The following is a 22,056-nucleotide window of genomic DNA, read 5'->3' on the forward strand; positions in this document are numbered from 1 at the left end:
ACTTTCAGAAGATCTTGCTGTCTTACTTGCGGGCCTCCACTCTGGCTTCTGAATCTGCATCTCGAATTCCCTTCTTGATACTTTCAACTAGTACAGCTGTGTGCCTGTGAGGCAGAGATACACATACACAATGAGCTTTAAGCAGTCAAACAGGTTTAAAAACACATTTCCCTCCTTTATAACCCCCCTCATGTGACTCCTGCACACTCATGCATTAATCTGAACCCCACTGAAATCAATGCTCACCTCTCTAGAGAGTGGGTTTGCCATTCTTGTAGTAAAAGGTCCAGGAAATCATAACAGCGCCTGCAGGGGACACATTTTTATCACGCTCATTATCACAAACTCACCACTTAAAGGCATGATAAAAAGCAGTTTATGATCTACAAGCTGTCACTTATCTGTGACCTGCTCATAAACCACACCCCGCTGATGTTAACCTCACCTTCTAACTGCCACAGACTTGCATGTGCAGTTACTGGCTATCAGGGGGATGAGTCGAGGGACGTGGGTGTGCTGCAGAGAAGAGAGGAAGTAGAGAGAGGTAAAAAAAAAATCAAACAACCGGCCGACAGCAGTGACTTAAGACTGACCACAACAACCTCTAATTAACCGTCGAGATAATTCATACATGTGTGTGTTTGTGCATGTCTGCAGAACTCACCCGGATAATGATGCGGATAGCAATCACACCAGAGGTGGCCATGACCTTGGCACAATTTGGGATGAGGTTGAACAGGACGGGGACGATGGCTTCTGCTCCATGGTCAAATTTGTTCCCCAGCACCGTCGAAAGGTGGCTGCAAGGTACACACAGGAATATTCACACAGGAATCAAATAGTGATAAACACCTAACACAATTAATCACAGTTTAAATGATCAAAAATAAAGTTTATTTTACTTTCATGGAATCAAATATGTCCATGCTTTGATTTGCACAAATAAACAACGTAAAAAATAAAAATAAAAAAAATCAGAAGTCTCATACTTCTGCTCTTTTAAGTTAGACAAATAAGATGCCATTCCACTAGACAAAAAATTCAAGTTTTAAATAATGAATGAGGGATTCATTTTGGGGGAGTCATACTTCCTCTCTCTGTATATCAAGCTAACCTTCATGACTATGTAGGTAAAGAGCTGGCACATTGAGTTTGGGAGTTTCTTCCTCTAAAATGTGTGTTTTCAATTTCAACTTTTCTTGAAATGTTACTATATTTGTCCACTTCTGTTTTACCCTCCAGTGACAGGGGTATCATAAATCAACACTCACGCCACAGTGATGCACGCCTCTCGGACAACTTGTGAACGCAGGTCTTTAGCAGATAGTTTGAAGGCTCCATCGAGAAGCCGTAAGTGCTGATAGAAACAGTCGTGAGACTGCGCACCCGCCACCAACAAAGAGCGGATTTTCTTCATCTATGGGGGAAAAATATATAATACATTTAAGACTCCAATCAAAGTCTTTGAATTGATATAATTCAATAAAGGAATGGCATTAAAGGTGCATGAACTGACTGCGTTGGCTCTCTGGTCCCAGTCGTGTTTGTCATCAGAGCAGATCTCACGGATCTTGTTCAGGTTGTCCTCAAGATCTCTTGATGAGTAGATCTGTAGTAAAAGGTAGAGAGCAAAACATGTGAAAGAGAAGAAAAGTCAGTCTCTCAGACAGTCTGACCTTGATAGCCTGAGCAGCTTGCTTATTAAAAACGTGACAGATAAACGTGAGAGAATGTCTGCTTCAGTGTGTAGTTCACCTGCACTGCAGGGACATCTGTGAAGCCTTTAATGAAGTCCTCTTCATCAATCCCGCCCGCACTATCCTTGGATACTAGAAAATAAGAGCAGTGTATTAACATAAGTTTGTGTGACAGGAGTTCAACACAAACACACACACATAGTTTGAGTAGCCTTTGTTTCTAACAGGCCTCCTGGCACTAATGGACATGTCAATCATATGTCTCAAGGGGGGGAGCCCTGAAGACCACACCTCCTCCATCTCCAAGGCTGATTTACACTTCTGCAGGAGCACAGAGAGGCTGAAGAGTGACGTGAGAAGGACAGAGAGGGAATTTATAAGAACAAAAATACTATAGAATGTGATGCAGGAGAGGGAGAAGAATGTCACAGGAAGAAAGAGAAGAAGAAGAAGAAGAAGAAGAAGAAGAAGAAGAAGAAGAAGAAGAAGAAGAAGAAGAAGAAGAAGAAGAAGAAGAAGAAGAAGAAGAAGAAGAGAAGGAAGAAGAAGAAAGAAGAAGAAGAAGAAGAAGAAGAAGAAGAAGAAGAAGAAAGAAGAAGAAGAAGAAGAAGAAGAAGAAGAAGAAGAAGAAGTAAGAAGAAGAAGAAGGAAGAAGAAGAAGAACAAGAAGAACAAGAAGAAGAAAGAAGAAGAAGAAGAAGAAGAAGAAGAAGAAGAAGAAGAAGAAGAAGGGATGGTATAAATATGGTGGAAGAGAGAGGCTATTTAAATAATTGAAAAATTTAACATTTCTCTTAAGGAGCACAGGAAATTGTCCTCTTTGTTCTCAGGGAGTTACATGGCATACTCTATCATGTATTTATTTAAAGGGACAGTGCATATTAATGCACATTTCAACCTAGCATCCATGTAAATATGCCAGATAGGAACAATAACAAAAGGTCGAAACAATTTGTCCGGATAGCATGACAATGAAAACACGACACATCACAAGAGCATCAGATATACAAAATAGAGCAAATTGGCATTTTTGTTGCCCGCTTTATGAAATTGAACAGTTGATGGTATGTTATCAGGGTGAGCAGTAATTGTTGTAACAAGCATAATTAAGTTAGCTTAGGTATTCAAGTCATCAAAATAACTTATGTTGAATAAAGTGTATTCAATATTTCAATATAAAGCACTCCTGTGTTTGAGAGGAGTTTTGGCACATCAATTTCTTATTAAGGATGTTTATTTTTATTTTTCAAGCTCTAGATTTTTTTCCATTCAGTTATTGGCAAAATCTAAATGTTCCTCTTCAGTGTGAGTGTTGCAGTCTGGTGTAGCAAGAGTGTGTGGGCGATCCGTCGTGTTAATGCAAATGCAAAATAATAGGGCCTCCCATTGTCACGGTCATCACAGACATTTTCAAGTAGCACAATAAAAGATTTACTTCTTCCATATCATCAAATGAAAAACAAAAATGTATTAATAGTTTCACCTTAGAAATAATAAGTGAGTGGTTCAGGGTTTTTGAAGTGTACACCTATGTGTGAGAAATACCCAGCATGCCCTTGACTCCAGCCTTTTACAGCCGCTGCACAATCAATAACCCTGTAATGATCCGAGTGACGAGAGATTACAGTCTTGTGTTTCTACCCAGCAGAGCAAATGTAGCAGGACTCAGACGGGCTGCTTGATCGTAAAACACATCCAACTACTCGTGTGTGTGAGCATGTATTAGTGTTAATGCTGACACAGATATATGAGCAGGAAATGGGCTGCATGTATGTGTGGTAGTTGGAACAAAGCTTTCTTCCGACAGAGAGAGGAGGAGGAGGGACGGGGGGGAGATCAATACATGCAAAGATGAAGCAAACATAAGACTCCAGTCTTCTATAGCAGGAGGATCTGGCGGAGAGGAGATGATAAGAATATGGGACTGTATCAGATTTCTGAAGAATGCGTCACTGTGCAGTGTCTTCTTTCTCAAGTTCTTTATGCTTCCTTTTTCCTCACTATCTATCATATCCCATCAGACTACTATTACACTGTCGTACAGGGGGTACATCCAAAGCCAGGAGAGATTGGACTCGTAGTGAATTTTTTTTGAGACCGTCAAAAGTCTGTAGCACAGATTTTGTTTAATTATGTGGACTGAATTTTCTTTATATATATTAAGATCCTGAAGTAGATCCAACATGGCTTGGATACCAGGACCAACTTTCAAAGTTCAAACTATGAAAAAAAAGTTTAACATCACATTAAGGGATAGATATCTTAAGAACATGTGTCAAAATGTCCCGACTGAATCAATAAGAGCATGAGACAAGAACTCCAGGCTGTTAGAAAGCAGGGATGCACCAGCTGATACTTGCTCTGTTGACAGACATTGGCAAACAATGTGCCATGCTTTGATGTCAGTAGCCGTGTTTATCTGTCTTTATCTTTTAACACATCAATTTAATGCCGGTAAGTTAGTGCACTTAACTACTGAGGTTTTTATTGGACAGAGGAGGCCACTTGTTGAACAAACTCATATTTGTTTTCATGGTCAAACAGGAAAGACAATGTCTGCAGTATGGGATTTTAACACTGTCTCTGAGAAAGATCAGGGACATGCAGTTTGTAAGACGTGTCCCAGTGACATTAACGAGGGACTTTAAAAGAGGACCCACTAATTGAAATGCTTTAAATGTCAAAATCTCACAAATGTATACAGCTAATTCTCCACAAAGAGGATAAAGGTCAGTTCTTATGATGCTTTATGGCCTTAATCTTTAGGGCTCGTTGTTTATCACTTCTATGTGGACTGTATCCACATTGAACAACTTCTTAGATGTGAAAATAGTGACACTGAATGTAGGAATGTGATGCAGACTGGAAAACTAATCATTTAGACCTCTGCATTCAACAAAGCACGGCTCGCTCGTTGTAAAAATGCTGATGCATGTTGTTTTAAACGAGCCTGCAAAAGCCTCTATCATGACTGAATGATACAATGTCTGCTTTCTCATGACAGAAAAGCTCTACTTTTTCAAACTTGGAGGAAAAATCGGAACATGTATGAACCGTGTGTAGATATATAAATGAAGTTTTGTACCTAGCTTCCCACCGGTAGCACTAGGCCTGCGTGCAGTGGAGGATTCTGCAGGCTTCTTGGGAACTTTTGGGACCTTGAAGGCGGCCTGGGCCGAGGAGGAGCGGTTCCCGTCCACGCTGTCGTCATCATCAAAACTACGATCTGAAGAAAGAAGACAGAGAGAAGAGTGTCAAAGCTGTCACACAATATTGCAGGCAAATATCATGCAGTGATTGTTTGTGTTCACAGCTTGTGTGGGAATCATTTTAAATCACAAGCAGACACAGAATTACAATGGAAGATCAAAAAGAGATCAGCTTGTCTGGTTTCTATAATGCTGAACAATAATGCTCTTGGATCTTTTTCCTTCTTTTCGTCACAAAAGCATGAAACGCTTCAAGCTATTTGAAGACAATGAACACCAGAGAGAAAAGTAAAGATGAGAGGCAAAGAACGGGGGAGGTTGCGGACTACAGAGAGCTTGGTCAGGGATCACTAAATCAATACTAATTACAAACGCCACTAAAAAGGAGGAAAAAGCAAACCCACACACATACGATCCCTTCAAAGAGAGACACGGAAAGACACAAAATGATCAAGATGCCCACTTGTTCGTTCAGTGACTGGCAGAACTCTCTGGAACACAAATCCATAATCTGCACGGCAGCAGAAACAAAGCTAGCTCGAGGGCTCGCAGTAAAACTTCAGACACACTGGCAACAACGATGCAGCTTTTAAAAATGTGCATCCACTAGTGAGTACACTTGTGGACTACAATATGAGAGGACACATACGCACACACACACACACACACAGCGAATGAAGCTGTTGGCACTGGAATGCAATCTCGCTCCGGTCGCTCTGACAACCAGCCGTGGAGAAATGCGCCAAAGCCACCACCCAACACCTTGACTCATACATCACTTTACCTACACACAGTCAACCAGCAACATCTACTGACTAGCATGCATGTGTGAATACAAGCTGAATGCTAACAGTGAGCGCACAGCCTATTGTTAAAGGTTCAGCAGAAGCAGACATAAACATTATGTACAGTGAAACAACGTTTACTGCACACACAAAACACACACACACACACACACACACACACACACACGTATACACACTAACACACCCAGGTCCATCCCTGCACTCACAGTCACAGATCCGCTGGCAGATCAGACGCCTCATACTTCAGGGAGGGCGTGGTATTAGGGTCCCCCCTCTTCTCCAAGCCGTACCCCAACAAACACACACACACAAACACTTCACATTGGGTCTACACACACACACGCACACACACACAGACACCTCACATCGCTGTCCAAACACCCTCCACCCATACAAGTGCCGGCATTTTCTTTCACACTCCCTCTCTCTCTCTCTCTCTCTCTCTCTCTGAGCATCTCTCCTCCTCCTTCCCTCAGCAGCCTCACAGCCAATCAGAGCAGAGGTGACATCATAGTGTTGCAGCCAGTGCGGAGGCAGAACTATGAATGTGTGTGTGAGTGATGGAAGAGAAAAGGAGACACACACACACACAGAAAGAGAGACACCCCAAGAATATTAAGAAGCCAGAGCTTCTCTTTGCAAGACCTAAACTCATTACCACTGACAACACACTCTTCCTCCTCTCACACTCTCTCTCTCTCTCCTCGTCTCACACTCATATAATTGTCAGTAACCTCTTAACACACTGTTAATGCAGCTACGTTTACCTGTGAGACAACACATTTTATAACTCTTCAGACACAGAGATGAACAAAAGGATGATGGAGCGATTATAGGAGGAGGGGGGGGGGGGGGCACTGAGACCACACCCCTCCATCATCTGAGGCCATAACCCTCCCTCCCACTCCTACTCAGCGAATGCAGTCAGATAGTATTTGGACTGTGGCATATTTCTGGTTGTCTGCTCTGTTGTCACAGGACACCGGATTTCAAATCAGACGACTGTGAGATCAAAAGTGAAACTTTCAATCTTCCACCAGTATTAATTCATGTTTACATTGCGTAGGCCTGCAGGATATGAGCAAAATAATGTCAGGGTAGCTGGTAGCTTCATTTGAATGCTTTAAAATAGGGATGCACGATATTGGATTTTTTGCTGATATCCGATATGCCGATATTGTACAACTCATTTAGCCGATTACCGATACCGATATATTTTTTCCGAACATCTAATTGCAGAGATCACCAATTCTCTTCTGTATTGGAATTAGCCTACAGTATTATGGTGATACTCTGATCAAATTTGTTATGTAATATTCATTTCTTTTGCAAAATAAGAAAATTACTTAATACTTAAAACTGCATATTTATTTATTTCAAACAAAATTCATACAAAAAGATACATCCTACTTAAAACTTGGATGATGCTCTCCCTGAGACAATCATAACAAAACCCACAACCAGGGCAAATTTGGCCAATTTCACATATGACATTGTAAGTAAACCTAACCTCTGTTCACAGCGAACATGTGAAAAGTGCAACTGTACAGCAATTGAATCAAAATTAAATAAAATGGTTTACTCTTTGACAGTAAATGTGCCTAAATCAGTCAGCTACATGTACCTTACCGACTGCTGCTTAAATTAAATTTTAACTCAAAACATGACCCCAAGATGTGTGCAGCAGCCCATTATTTTATCGGTTAATTATATCGCTGGATATCAGCGTATTGGCCGATATCCGATAGTTCATTTTAAAGCCAATATCGTCTGATACCCATAATGTGCCGATAGTATCGTGCATCCCTACTTTAACAGTGTTAAGACATGGCCCTTTGTGTTTTCATTCAGACTTTTACAAATGCTTTTATTTTCAAACACTATGAAATTGTTGTTTATTCTGTAGCCCTAACTTGTGAGCACGAAATCTGAAAGACAAATAGGTACCAAGCAGTGTGATGCTGGATTCTTGTTATTTTCTGTACAGCACTCACACTGCCTTCTAACTTGTTTAGATTGTCTAAAGAATTCAGCTTGGTTCACAGAAACAGAACAAGCAAAACTCTCAGTTGGATTTAGTGCTAGGCGATAATTCGATAACGATAATTATCGGGATATAATTTTTCTCGATATAAATATAAAACATTTTCGCAAAAAAATTGATATAAATAAACATGTAATTACATCCCCTGGCCACATCAAATGGAGGGTGTTAATGAGCCTTCAATGCTAGTTGCCACCTAACAATCGGCAGAAGAAGAAGACGGCATTGAACAGCCAATAATGTTGCGGGGTGAGAGGTAGGTGGGGCTTAAAGACATTCAGAGCTGAATGTAAACACAGCTGAGACGAGGGACAGCGACACGGAAGAAAACTCAAAACCTACGAACGAGAGCAGAGAGACAACTTCTGCTGTGCATTTCAAACACGTTTCATGTCCACTGCAACCGTAGGACAACTGAACACTGAATAACCGTGATGCATTCACTGCATTGTGGGAAACAATATCACTTTGCCCGTAACCCTTAGTAATCTTAAAGGAGAGAGCACAACTCAAAACAACACTCTACTAAACTGATTCAATCAAATCAAATTATGGAAATAAGACAAACAGGCAGAGACCTCGAGCAGAACCAGACTCATTGTTGAACAGCTATCTGCTGTAACCATGTCAGGCTTGGAAGGAAACAATGCTATATCATTTGGTCATAGAAGAGAAGCATCTGAAGATGATAATCAACCGATGCAGTTTATCCAGGTGGGAATGTTTATGTTGCATGTTTTGATTCTGCTAAAGGTTCAAGAAGTAACTAAAAGTTTAACTGTGAAGATGAAAACATGATGAGTTTGTCTTGTGTAGTGTGTCTGAATGCATGTTTCATGTCAGCTTAACAGTCATTGTATCTTTAACATTGAGCTTTTTCTTTTCCTGTTTCTATTCTTCACTCGAATGGATGTAAAGCCAACAAACAGGAACATCTAAGAGAAGGATTCATGAGGACTATCACAGTTTTTACACTGGATATAAAAACTGTGTGTTCTCTCACTGAGAACACAAACGCTTATAAGGAGTTCCTGGTTCCCAAAATGGAGATTTAAGTGTTCAATCATTCTTTTCAAACCGACTGAGTGACTGTTCATTTTATCATAACCAAGTTACAGATCATTTTCACGTCTGGCTTTGAGATAACCGTTAGCATCTACATGAGGCTCAGAGGACACAACAAGATTCCTCCTACCTGATGAACACCCTTATATGAACTAATCTAAACTAGGGGTGTAACGATTCATCTATTACATCCATGTATCGATTTACATTCCTATGATCCGACTACATCGATCTGTGCTCGGTAAGTTGGCCTTCCGGACGACATATATCAATCTAACATCGATTTAAAAGGTAATAAATCAATTGTATCGATACTGGGAAATAACACATTGGATTTAAGCACGGCAGACTTTATATGGATTTGTTTTTTTGCACTTTTAATGATAAAGACTTTTTCTCAATTCAGGCTGCCTGTCTGTGACGTCATCGCCATGCACCTGCAGACAAAAAAAGCACAGCATGGCAGATGGCAGAGGAGAAGCCGGCGAGCCAGAAATGATCAAGCCATCATTGAGGTCCAGCATGTGGAAACACTTTGGCTTTTGCTAAGATGAAGATGTTCTGAATAAGTCGCTCGCTCCTGTCAATTCAACCTGAAGTATTGGTAGCACTTTATTCAAATAAAATGTGAATGCATTTGCCATTAATTGTTGTTTACTTGTTTGTTTATATCCATAATTAATTGATTCCTGATTCCCTTATAAGAAACAACAGGAATATAGGACTGTCCAGTATCAAGGTATTTATCTCACAGTCTCACTGGTTGAATTTTTGGCTAAAGAGTTACTGAATTGATTTCAAGTCACTGAATCGTTTCTGATCGGATCGTTCTAAATGAACCAATATCTTCCTTTAATCGTATCGGCAACCACGAATTGTGATATTAATCGAATCGTTGTTAAAAAGAATCGTTACACCCCTAATCTAAACTCAAATGAATGAAGTTCAAGCACAAAGACACCTTAGAGCCAAATACATTCACAGCATCGGACACCAGCTCGGAGAATTTAATTGCTTTCAAACAAAACCCGACGACCAATTAGCAACACTCTGTCAGGCATTGATTAGCATCAGTGTTAGCATTATTTGCATCTCCCACTTTTGTCTAGTCAGACCCCATGGGAGTAAATGTCTGTGGGTGAAGGGCAGAGCAAAGACACCAGAGAGAGGGAGAGAGAGGGAGAGAGAGAGAGAGAGAGAGAGAGAGAGAGAGAGAGAGAGAGAGAGAGAGAGAGGGAGAGAGGGAGAGAGAGAGAGAGAGAGAGAGAGAGAGAGAGAGAGAGAGTAGTCTGTGCTCATGCTGTTGCCATGGCTACCGGTGCAGGCCAGCTTCTCAAATGAACAGAGCAACAAACAGAGGAGGGGAGAAGAGTGGATGGTCACTTGTCCACATACTGATATCCACTTTAGTTTAATCTACAGCCTGAGTATCTTTTTGTTCTCTGACTTCCTGCTGCTCAGGACGGACCCTAACGCAGCAGCATCGTGGTCATGAAAACAACACAATGCCTGATAAAATGGCACACCATGCTTATAACAAGTCTATACACACACAATCACAGAAACAGAAACACACACACACGCAGCGAGAGATATCAGCTCTACCATGCACCAGACAGTGTTGCCATGGAAACTCCAGGCCGAGATTCCCTCCTCTCTTCGTTTCAGTGGCTCAAAAAAACAAAAAAAGAGGAGAGGACGGCTAGCTTACATTTATAGATCTACTCAGTCTTTCAGAAATAATGAGTCAGAGGTCAAAACAAGACATGTTTAAAAACATCTGGAAAAGTATGCAGCAGGGCTTCACTGGGTCAATCCCTAATCCGTGTGGGAATAATCCCACCGCATTTCCCATCCTAAAAAAAATACATAATCTACATGCAAGGTCATACAGCCTAGCAGGAGTACTTTAGTGATTAAATGGTAGATCTGTGAACACAAACACAAACGCTTGCACGCACACAGATATTCAGCTGTGACCACACGATGGCAGCACTGGATCTGTTCCCCGCAGAGAGCTTCAACAGCTCAGAGACACAGACAGAGGCGGCCCACTGCATACAACACAAACACATGCAGCAGTGCTTCAATCCTGAGCACAGACACAACTTCTGTCAGTGCGACTGCTCAAAGGGGAGAACTGATTTAGAAAAAAATGTAAAACCTAGAGGTTTATGTGACCAAAAAGAGACCAAGCATTTTGAAGAAGCTTATTTCAAACTTACTTTGATATTAAAAACATGTAAAGGTGCTTGACAGAGAGACAAATCTCAGGGCAAGCTACCAGTCTTGATAGGTCTGACTGATCATAGGAGCTCATGTGATGGTGTGCAGAACATATCTCAACCAGTTATAAACCCAAACAGTGCACTGGTTGTTTTAAACTTTCCTCCACAGGTAGTTCGGTCCCAACATTCGACTCAAACCTTGATTATTCTCAAACAAAAGAACAAGTGAACAGAGGGCCAGAGAGCAGGAGGACTGGACTGACACCATCACATGTGTACAGCTGAGAAAATCTAAACATGTGACTGAGAGCACTACCAGATATCTTCTGAGGAATTAAGACGCACTGCACAGAAAACACTGGTTTGTGTCGGTCTGTGCTGATCTGCTGTAATCTGCAGGAGAGCAAGCAATGTCACATATTCCCACTTGGACTCGTGTGACTGTGTGCACATGCACAAGTAAACATGGACATTTAGTTCAGACTGCAACACAGCTCACATGTGAGAGTGACTACAGAGGAGCAAAGGCTGAGCAAAAGATGTTGAAAAGCTCCGGGCTGCTGTGTCTGCAAAGTAAAGTAAACGACAAGAGAGGGCTTGACCATGAGACACACAGCTCCAACTTCAGAGCAAAACATCCATAACCATCTCTTTAAATAAAGAGGTTATGATAAGGTTATGACGGTATTACACAGTGATAAATGTAGCATTAATATATATTTTTCTCAACACTTAAAGTTTTCTTGTCAATAAAGTAGATGATCTGATCTATTGCTTTTGGAAACCCAGTTTCGCCTGAGACAGAGTATCAGAGAAAAAAGAGGAGAGGAAAGAGGAAGGAAAGAGGAAGGAAAGAGAGAGAGAGAGAGAGAGAGAGAGAGAGAGAGAGAGAGAGAGAGAGAGAGAGAGAGAGAGAGAGAGAAGAAGAAGTCTGTGGTTCAGGCTGAGATTCTCTAATAGAAGACAGACTGCTCGGATTTCACCCCAGCTCAGAGAAACTGAGCTTCTTAAAGGAAAACTCACGCACTCACAGACACACATCCTTATAATGTGAGTCCCAATTTTGAGCCAGAGAGAGAGAGGGAGAGGGAGAGATAAACCATAATATTCAGAGGAAAGCTTTGCCATGGCAACCAGCCTAGCCTGGAAACGGGGTCATGCTTTCCTTTAACAGAGCAGGAGATGCACTGAAGCAGAATGAGCATGTCTGCAAGAGAGAGGGCGTGTGCGTGTGCGTGTGTATGTGCGTGTGTATGTGTGTGTGTGTGTGTGTGTGTGTGTGTGTGTGTGTGTGTGAGTGTGAGTGTGAGTGTGAGTGTGTAGGTGTGTCTATGTCTGTGTGTGTGTGTGTGTCTGTGTGTCAGTCCCTGTCAACACTGAAGTACTGTGCAAGCAATGAAAGCTGCTACTGATGGTCAGTTTGCAGGGCACCAAATATCTTTGGGCTTCTACGGTGTATGTGTGTGTGTGTGTGTGTGTGTGTGTGTGTGTGTGCGTGCGTGCGTGCGTGCGTGCGTGTGAGACCAAACCTACTAACATTAAGTCAGACCTTAGCAAAGCACCGGCAGCACAGATATGGTCTACTCTCTCACACATAAACACCTCAAGCAAATGCACACAAACACACACATTCAAGGTTGAACACATTATTAATATTCATTTAGTTTTCAGAGATAACAGATGATTGCTCGCCCTCTTTTCTTTTGCTTCAGTGACGCTGTGCTCCGTCTGTGTTGTGGGTCAGTCGTGTTATTCTGAGGGGTTATGTAACGATTAGTAGCTCTGTTATAATCTGACATTACTCATTTATATTTACTCATTTGTCTCTATAGTCTGGTTAAGATCTGTTTTTTCGACAGTTAAAATAGACAGTGATTATTTGACCTGCCATGTTCATGTAAAAACTTTTTCAACTGTCTTATTAGAGGCATACAAATCTATGAAGATGGAAGTTTGAGATTTTAAACATAAAGATAACACTGAACTTTCTATGCAGTGATTATAGGTTTGAGTTAACAATGAGGGGAGAGTCTTATTAACTGGGATAAACATCAAGTTTGTTCTGGTACCTCATGCAAGATGTCGAAACAAAAACAAAGTAAGCAACATTTATAGACTGCTGAAAGTAGAGGGAAGAACTCATATCTTGATCTGTGTATTTACAAAATGCTCTTACTGGTGGGATTGCAGGGAACTTTGATATCAGGATTTGTATTCATGGCGTACACACACAAAGTTTATTTTACTGATTTGTTTGCTGACAGCTACTACTATCCGTCTTATCACTTCTCTCTCTCTCTCTCTCTCTCTCTCTCTCTCTCTCTCTCTCTCTCTCTCTCTCTCTCTCTCTCTCTCTCTCTCTCTCTCTCTCTCTCTCTCTCTCTCTCTCTCTCTCTCTCTCTCTCTCTCTCTCTCTCTCTCTCTCTCTCTCTCTCTCTCTCTCTCTCTCTCTCTCTCTCTCTAACCCCAAGTCAGAAGAGGCAGATGGCCGTCTAACATGAGTCTGGTTCTGCTCGAGGTCTCTGCCTGTTAAAAGATCGTTTTTCCTCGCTGCTGTAACAAGCTAAATACTGCAAGGTGCAATGCTCATAGTGGATTAAGATGAGATCAGACTGAGTCCTGTTTTAAGAGGGGACTGGATCTTATCCCGTCTTGATGTTGGGTCTTAGTTAATAATTAACAGTTTGCAGGTCTAGACCTGCTATGTTTGTAAAAGTGTCTTGTTATAATGTTCGAATTGCAAAATGAAGAGACATATTCTCGTTTTTTTAATGCATGTGATGGTTTGTTAATCATGTATGAAAAATTGCAATATAGTATTATATATATATATATATATATATATAATATTTTTAATATTTTGTGTGACTACCTCTATATCAGCTTGATTTTATCAGCAGATTCTCACATATACAAACCCCTGTGTACTTGACAGCTCAATGTGAAATTATTTGAGAGTATGTTTTAAAAAAACTGCCACAAAAAAAACCCCTCAAAGATAGATATTCAACATTCATCCTAACAAATCACCCTTTCTTCTGTTGTCTTGCTGTGTCAGATTTGTGGCTTTAATGTGGTGAATAACCCAAGGCTGGAGTCAAGAGAAGCGGAGCTACGATGCCCTTATCCAAACAGTGATATACTGTTCATAATCAACAATAAAATAACCAGTGGAGAGGATTTTAAAGTCAAAGGACTCTGGATGTTGAGGAATAACAGGAGACAGTGAAACGCACTTTTGATCACATATACTGCCGCAAGAACAGTAAAGAGGAGGAAGAGAAACTAAGCAAATCGGTGCTGAAAGAAAGCCGGAGCTATGAAACAAACCTCAAAGTGTACATGAATCCCAACTTCACTGTAAGCATTGCTGGGTTAAGGTAACTAAAGTTCATACTTAGCTGATATCTTGGGTTAGAGTAAGGCCTCCGGCTGCAAGAAATACGAACGACCATCTCTTCCTGTCCTCTCTCCTTTTTGTATGAAATTTAAATATAAAACACAATAAGTCCCTTTTGACAAAATAAGACAAGAGTCGCTCCGTGCACCTTCTCAAACACACCGCACAAAGTGACTGAGGCACTTCAGGGCACCCAGGTTTTCCTGCACTTTGCAGATGTAGCCTGAATCTGAGCCGGAGCACTCGGGGTGAAAGCACTCGGAGTTTAAGCTGATTTCAATCTAAAACCATATGCTGACAAGCCTTTGTCTGAGTGCCAGCATCAGTCGCCAGATGAGATTAAACACACACAAACACACTTACCATCGCCATCATCCCCAACTGCCATGGTTACAGTGTGTTATGGATTAAAAAAAGTCCTGTTGTCTGTGAGTGGCGAATTGCTCCTCTTCCTCTGTTCTTTCCTTTGTATTCTCTTCCACTCTCTCTCTCTCTCGTTTGTTCAATCTCTCTCTGTCTCTGTCATGATGAATCAGGGAGAGGCAGTGATAGGCACAGCGCTGTGACTCGCCTACTGCCACAGATCTCTGTCAGCTTCCTCCTTCAACCCACTGCCCTCCCTTCTCCCCTCCTCCATCTCCTCTCTCTGCAACAGCTGCTTTAAACCCTCCATAGCAAACCAGAGCTGGCCAAAATGAGATGTGGGGCGATCAAGGAACCAATAATTTATGTGTCTGTGCACACACACGCATGAGTTTTCAAAGTGAGGTGTGCGTTTGTGATCTGTAATCAGAGGTTAAGTTCCTGGAAGGATTTTTATGGCTTGTTTTGAGAAACAGAAGTTCCAGCTGATCATATTCTGTCTCTTACTTTCTTGTTCGGTCTTTAGTTGAATTTCACACCAAAATAAGAGTTTGCTGTGAGTCGTTGGAAGACTTGTCGCTTTTTGAGGTCACTGACACGACAAAAGACGCATACATAGCCAATGTGACGCAACCAGTTGGTTTGTGAATTACTATTTAAGGCCTCACATTCAGGATTTTGTCCATCACCGTATATGTTGCCAGAAATAGACAAATATGTGACAAGAGAGAAGAATTGCATTTCTACGTCTCTATCCAGTCTTCTTTTTTGATAGGTGATATAATAACAACATGTGGAGCACAGAAAGTCACTTTCTAAACCAGGGGTTCCCAAATTTTTCAGCAGACAACCCCTACTGTCCCTTTCGTAGGTGAAATGTTCCTCACTGCCATGGGAATACACCAATAGAAAAATCCCAAAACGGACACAACAGAAGAAACAAAAAAAAGACTTAAGATAGAATGATCAGGTCTGTAGAGAATCAGACTACCTATGTACACATATTGTTGTGTTTCCTGTGCTGCTGTAAATAACCCTGCTATCACCGATACCATCGTTTATCTGGCTTGGTCACCTCAGAGGTCTTGCGGTAACAAATAAAAACGTGGAAAATATTTTTTATTAGTATTTCTCTTTAAAATGTAACCACTATTATAATATATATTATTTCAAATAGTTTTAACTCCCCTATCTGTGTCCCAAGGGGGTCCCGACCCCACTTTGGGAACCACAGTTCACCACTCAGTACACCCTATATATCCTTTTGTATTTCCTGTGTCATCTTAAATGGAGTCAGTAGCGATATATATGCATATATAGGACTACTACTGAAGTCAGCCAAAGCAGCTTTAGATTGAGACTGTGGTCATCTTTTACAACCTGCTGTTGTGACCAAGCAGCAACCTCCGGTCTAAAAATATGGGTACAATGCGGAAGTGCTAAAAACTGCAGTTCATCGAGGATACGCTTGAGGCTGGCTCTGGAAGTACCGGAAACCACATACACACCAATTCAAAGAAGACGATCTTTACAGCAGAAATAAACATGTTTACAGCCTGGTACAAAAGATGAGTGTAGTCTGGATAGCTCATTTCTCGATTGGCACACACTGTTATGGGGGGGAAATTTTTTTCTAACACGGCAATTTCATAGATATTGAGATTACGAGTCTTCCAATGAGAGGCACAGCTGACTTGATTGACAGGTGGGAACACTGTAGCTGTTGGCTGGGAGGCTCAAAGCCCGCCTCTTTAAGTCACAATCGCTCGACAGCAGAACTATGGCTCCCTTTGACGATTGGCCTCAAATCAGCGCTTCAGAAACAGATGGGTGACCTCACAGATACTACGTCCATATTTTATACAGTCTATGGGTGTGACCCCAACCCAAACTGAGACAGTTAACGTATACAGAAGTTGTTCTCTGAGCAAATAAATCAAGAGTCCTCAATCAGGTTGTCAGCACAATACTAGAGCCAAAAAGATCAAACATATCACACCAACAGCACAGCCCCAAGTGTGTTATTGTTTCTATACAACAATACAACAGGCAGAATATGGTTGTTAAAAGCCATGAGTAACAACTGGTTTTAAATTGATTTCATGTGTGGCTGATTAATCCAATCAAAACTTTTTAGTTGATATTAACTGACTGTATCAACACTTAAAACACAGTGACACACAGTGCTCTTATAATCTATGTCTGCATTCATTCAATGTCCCTCATCCAATCAAATTACCCCATGCAAACAATCATTTGTTTCCTCCTCGTATTTCTTCTCCACCACTGTGGGTCATTGAAGACATAAAGATTAACCAAGATATTAATCTGCTTGATTGGGGCGCTGGTGGCCTAGCGTTCTAAGCGCCACATTTATCTACTCCCCGCATTCCTGTCTCTCTTCAGCTGTCCTGTCAATAAAGGCAAAAAAAGCCTGAAAATGTAACTAGGAAAAAAAAAATTAATAATAATAATATGAATCTGCTGGATTGATCAGTAATTAAAGAAACCCTAAATTGTCTGCCCTCGTCTGCAGTGATGGGATTGCACCACTAGATTGGAGTTGGGGGACTCGGAGCAGCCAGCTGTGGCAGGTCAAACTGAAGGAGCATAGAAAGAAGGAAAGAAGGAAGCTTAAGCACACTTGAGGTGGCAGCCAAGACCAAACAGCGAGGCATGCCGCCAACACCATGTTCACTCTGGTGAGCATCTGTGGTCACTTTGAGTTTGTGTTTAGTCGGGGAGCTGGGATATGTGATCAAGACTCCGTGTGATTTTAAATAAGCCACTTGAAAAAGTGAAAATACTCTAATAGTTTGATTTCCCAAGATCATGGCAGCAGCTGTAATTGTTTTAAATCATTGAAGCTGTAGAAGTGAATAGCATGAAGCTCTGTTAAAGTCTAGTTGTTGTGTGGTTTGTGAGCTGATTTTAAGGCTGCTTCAGGCAAGGTCTTGTGTCTCAGGTGAGGTAAAGGATTATGGATCAAATATGTTTTGAGACTACTTTTTCTACTTAAGTAAAAGAGATTCTTTGACTGCATAACAAGCGGTGCCCCTGGAGAGGTAGGAGTTAAAAGAAACACTCCCTCCACCCTAATGCTGTCACCAGAGACAGCATCACAGCAACTACACACACCCTGAGCTCCTCTGTGTGTCTCTCTCTGCGTCCCTCTCTCCAAGTAAACAGACTGCAACAGCCGAGCAGGCACCAACCACGGCTGTCGCTGTTAGACACGTAGATACGGTGACAGGGCAGCCTAAAGGTACAAACAGCCAATGACAGACTCTGCTCCACATCAACAGCAGAGCAGACTGACCACACAGAGAGCACAGCCTGAAGCCACAGTTTACTATTCATGTGACTAAAGACTGGGATAAATATGTGTATGAACTATCAAAATGACTCTGATGTCTTTTCTTCCTGCAGTGGTCAGACTCTATAACCAATAATATATATATGTGTTTAAGATATGCTTATTTTTTACCTCTTTAATTTAATTTTAATTTTAATTGCTAATAACTTTTTAATAATTGTTACTTTATAGGCTCTTGTTTGCTTTATATATTTTCACTGTCATTGTTACTGTGACACTTGAATTTCCCAGTTGTGGGACGAGTAAAGGAATCTCTTATCTCTTATCTTATTTGGGGTGTTTGAAAATTATCTGTTGTTTTATAAGTAAAGTACAAGCATATATTTGAATGTTTAAATTATATCTAAAAGCTCTATTATTAGTCCTCATTTCATAACACTTTAAGTGACTATTCATAAAGGATGTGACTGTCACACGGTACCTTCATCCGTACTGCTGTTTCCCTTGAATCCAAAATATTCCAAATAGCAGAAGTGCCGTGCACTTTCAACAAGAGGTCCGTGTAAACCGAGCGGTTTAAATGCGTGGTCCATATACCCATGGCTCCATCTGAGGTGAGTTATAACTGATCTTAAAATCCTGATGAAACAAAACTAATGATGTTAACGAACTCAAAGACAAAGCCACTAAACCTGTCATCTTTACTTCTCTGGGTGATTTGAAGTGGAAGTTTTGGGCGGGATGTTCGCAAGGGACTAATTTCCTTGCCATTTTAACCGAAATCTAATTCAAACTAACCAACTAGAATTAAAAAAACAAACAGACTAAAAAACTGTTTTTATGCAAGAGCCATTACTGCTCTCAACACTGTTTGAGTATGGGCTTTTTTGAATAGTGACTTTGTGCAATATAGTCAAGTTCAATACACAAGTGCAATAATAACATAAACTGTGCAATAATAATACTGGGAAAAAATTCACTCTCAAGTGTGAACTTTGCTGCTCCGTGATTTGATTTGTATGTTGTGTGTGTATCACAGTGTTTTGTTTATTCCTGTATTTATTACTTTTTATACCTTGATTCTTCTTGTCTCTTTTAAATAGCAAATTTCGTTGTACTTGTTGCAATGACAATAAAAGCATTCTATTCTATTCTAAAGTTAAGAAGATCTCAGAAAACAGTCAAACATTTCTTTTTTTCAAACACAGGGTTAAACATGGGATCACAGAGTCTGTGGGTAAACTACGTCAAATTGGTTTGCTGAGTGCAGCCTAAATTGGCAAAGTTAGCACCACAAGCCTTCAGTCCTCCTGAAAGTTAATGTCCATCATGCCTGTACACATAACTTTTGTTGAGGTGTTATACTTCAGTTTAACTGGACACAGCCTTCATACAGGTGTATCTCCATGTTCTAGATCAAAATACTGCTAAACAGGGTCATGCAACAGAAAGACATCAGTCATCTGTGCCTGCAGCAGGTGGCTGTGCTACCGCTCAGACACAACACATTACTGGCATCTTGGGCCTGCAGTACTACAAATATTCAGACATTTTTTTCACCCACTAATACTTCTAGTGGTGCAAACAAAAACACTTACTGCTGCTACTTTTATGCCGTTTTATCTATGCAAGCTTCTTCTCAATGCGTTTCCCCCCATGGAACCTAGAGGTTCATTACAAATCTTAAGGTCTTAGCTCTTCTTTACTCCTTGTAAGCTAGAGCTGGCCGGCCTGCATTGTCCCACAGCAGACTGAATTACATGCGTGCTGTTAATTATGAGGCAAATGTTAACCTGTATCCATCTGACTTCTGTCATTTTATCCATTTGTCATTAACAAGACTAAATTTTATCTGTACCCTCAGTGTGTCAGGAAATAAGGGGAAAAGGGTTTTGGCATGCTGCTCCTGCAGCTTGGAATCTGCTGCAGGAGGATTTGGGTCTGAGGGAGCCGGTCCTAAAATCGTTTTGAAAGCAGACTGAAGTCTTTGGAGGAAGATGCATCAGGTTGTACAGTATATGCTGTTACTCATGGATGCTATGCGATCCAGGATATGCTGACCTGTCTTTGTCATTGTTTCGTATTTTATGTCTGTTACTCAGTTAAAACGTGCTGTTGAGGGAATTCTTAATTTTCATTCAAAAGAGAGAAATATGTGTTAGACCAATTTGATAAATTTGAAACATTTGACACCCACTGATGTCTTTTTTGCAGAGCTGAAATAATAAACTTTGTATATGCATTGTCAGGTGAAACTCCTTAGGAAGGTTGAGGGAAAGGAAGTTCTGTGCCTTTGGTAAATGACTCTTGTTATATGAAAAGCTAAATGTGTCTGTGGATACTTGAGATCTTGTTTTCCTTAATAAACAGATTGAAAAAAAAAATGTGCTGCCATGTCTGTACAAGTTCAGTATGTTTGTTTCACTATGCTTGTACGTGTGTTTATGTGTACATTACACTAATGCAATAGTTGAGATATTTAATCTTGAGGTTTTTCATGGTGAAATAAATCTGAAATAAATAGATAAGTGTTTGCATGCATGTCCTGTGTTAAGCTATTTGTTTTCTAGATTTATCAAAATGTAGGAGTTCTATGTTTATCACAACGACCCGTAAAACACATCACAATCCCAGTACATTTGACCTGAGCCGTTTCCTTTCTTGCATGGGTGTCAGTAAATCCCTTAAGACAAACTTGGCTGCAGGGGATTTCATTAATACCAATAACACTCCACAGTCAGACAACACCTGAAGGATCCACAGCCCACTCCACGGCTTGATGACAAAATCATCTGCAGCAGTAGCCTTCGGCCGAGGTCTGGCTCAGCCGTGCAAACCCACACAATCGCAGAGACACACACACACACACGCACACGCACACGCACACGCACACGCACACACACACACACACACACACACACACACACAGATTAAAGCATTAATCCTGTTAGGTCCTCTTACAGGAGCTCATGGCAACAAACGGAGCACATGCAGATATAGACACGCACAAGCACGCACCAAACCGTACACAATCACCCTCTCCTCAGATGCACACCGAATACTGAGAAAAATTTTCCTGACAACATGACTCTTGGGTTCTGTGGCTCTCAGAGGCAGAGAAAAAAAAACTGTGGGGAAATAAATGAGAAAAGGCACTGACCGTGACTCGGGCTGAGAGCCATGTTGCCTGAATTCAAGGCTTCATCAAAACGAGAGAATAACGTCTGTAACCTGCGGAGAGAAAGAGGGAGAGAAAGGGGGAGGGTTAGAGCAAGCACACGTAAATACAACAAAAGCTTAGGTAATAACAGACTGCAAATTGGATGCATTGAAATGAGTAAAATAAAGACATTGTACTGGATCATGATCATTAAGGAGGTCTTTGGAAAAACATCAAAAGAAGACTGATCAGCCCACAGCTATGAGTTTGAAACAGACGAGCTGCTGTGAATCCCTGAGTGAAAGTATCATCAGCAGCAACATGTGGACAGACACCCCGCCTGTCAGTGAGTGGGTGTGTCCATCATGCCTGTCACACTCATGAAGCTGCAGCAGCAACACAAGAGTCCTCCTGACACACACACACACACGCACACACACACTGAGTCCCAAGCTCTGTCCTATCATGTCCAGATAAAACCTTCAGCATTTTAATGACCCAGAAAAACACAGACAAGTCAAGCTGAATGACATCCCTCCACAATTATATGACCTCAAACGTCTCCAGTGTGGATCCACATGACTGCAATGACAATAACACAACACGTCACCGTTATAATAACCCGCGTCCTATAACGTGCCCTCATTTAATTCTGCTTTGCTGAAAGGTGAGCAAGACATGCGAGCGCAAAAGATGAAAGCAAACAGTCATACACCAACCTCTGTCTGTTTCTCTGTCTGTGTATTCCTGTCTGGGTGCTGGTCCACA

At 41.1% G+C, this 22,056-nt stretch overlaps 1 protein-coding gene across 44 annotated transcripts in view; it reads right to left on the reverse strand.

Annotated features, from left to right (window-relative positions):
- clasp2 (cytoplasmic linker associated protein 2) overlaps positions 1–22,056 on the reverse strand; it is a 75,060-nt gene that overhangs the window by 27,821 nt on the left and 25,183 nt on the right. For all 44 annotated transcript variants that reach the window (XM_034705439.1, XM_034705455.1, XM_034705450.1 and 41 more), the window contains exons 7-15: positions 21,289–21,359; positions 4,783–4,923; positions 1,756–1,829; positions 1,517–1,609; positions 1,272–1,417; positions 665–800; positions 446–516; positions 247–306; positions 27–104 (exon numbers count right to left, since the gene is read on the reverse strand). In XM_034705439.1, the coding sequence (XP_034561330.1) occupies positions 27–104; positions 247–306; positions 446–516; positions 665–800; positions 1,272–1,417; positions 1,517–1,609; positions 1,756–1,829; positions 4,783–4,923; positions 21,289–21,359 (870 nt within the window). The remainder of the gene's footprint in view (positions 1–26; positions 105–246; positions 307–445; positions 517–664; positions 801–1,271; positions 1,418–1,516; positions 1,610–1,755; positions 1,830–4,782; positions 4,924–21,288; positions 21,360–22,056) is intronic.

This window comes from Notolabrus celidotus, chromosome 16 (genome assembly GCF_009762535.1).
Source record: "Notolabrus celidotus isolate fNotCel1 chromosome 16, fNotCel1.pri, whole genome shotgun sequence".
Lineage (NCBI taxonomy): Eukaryota > Metazoa > Chordata > Actinopteri > Labriformes > Labridae > Notolabrus > Notolabrus celidotus.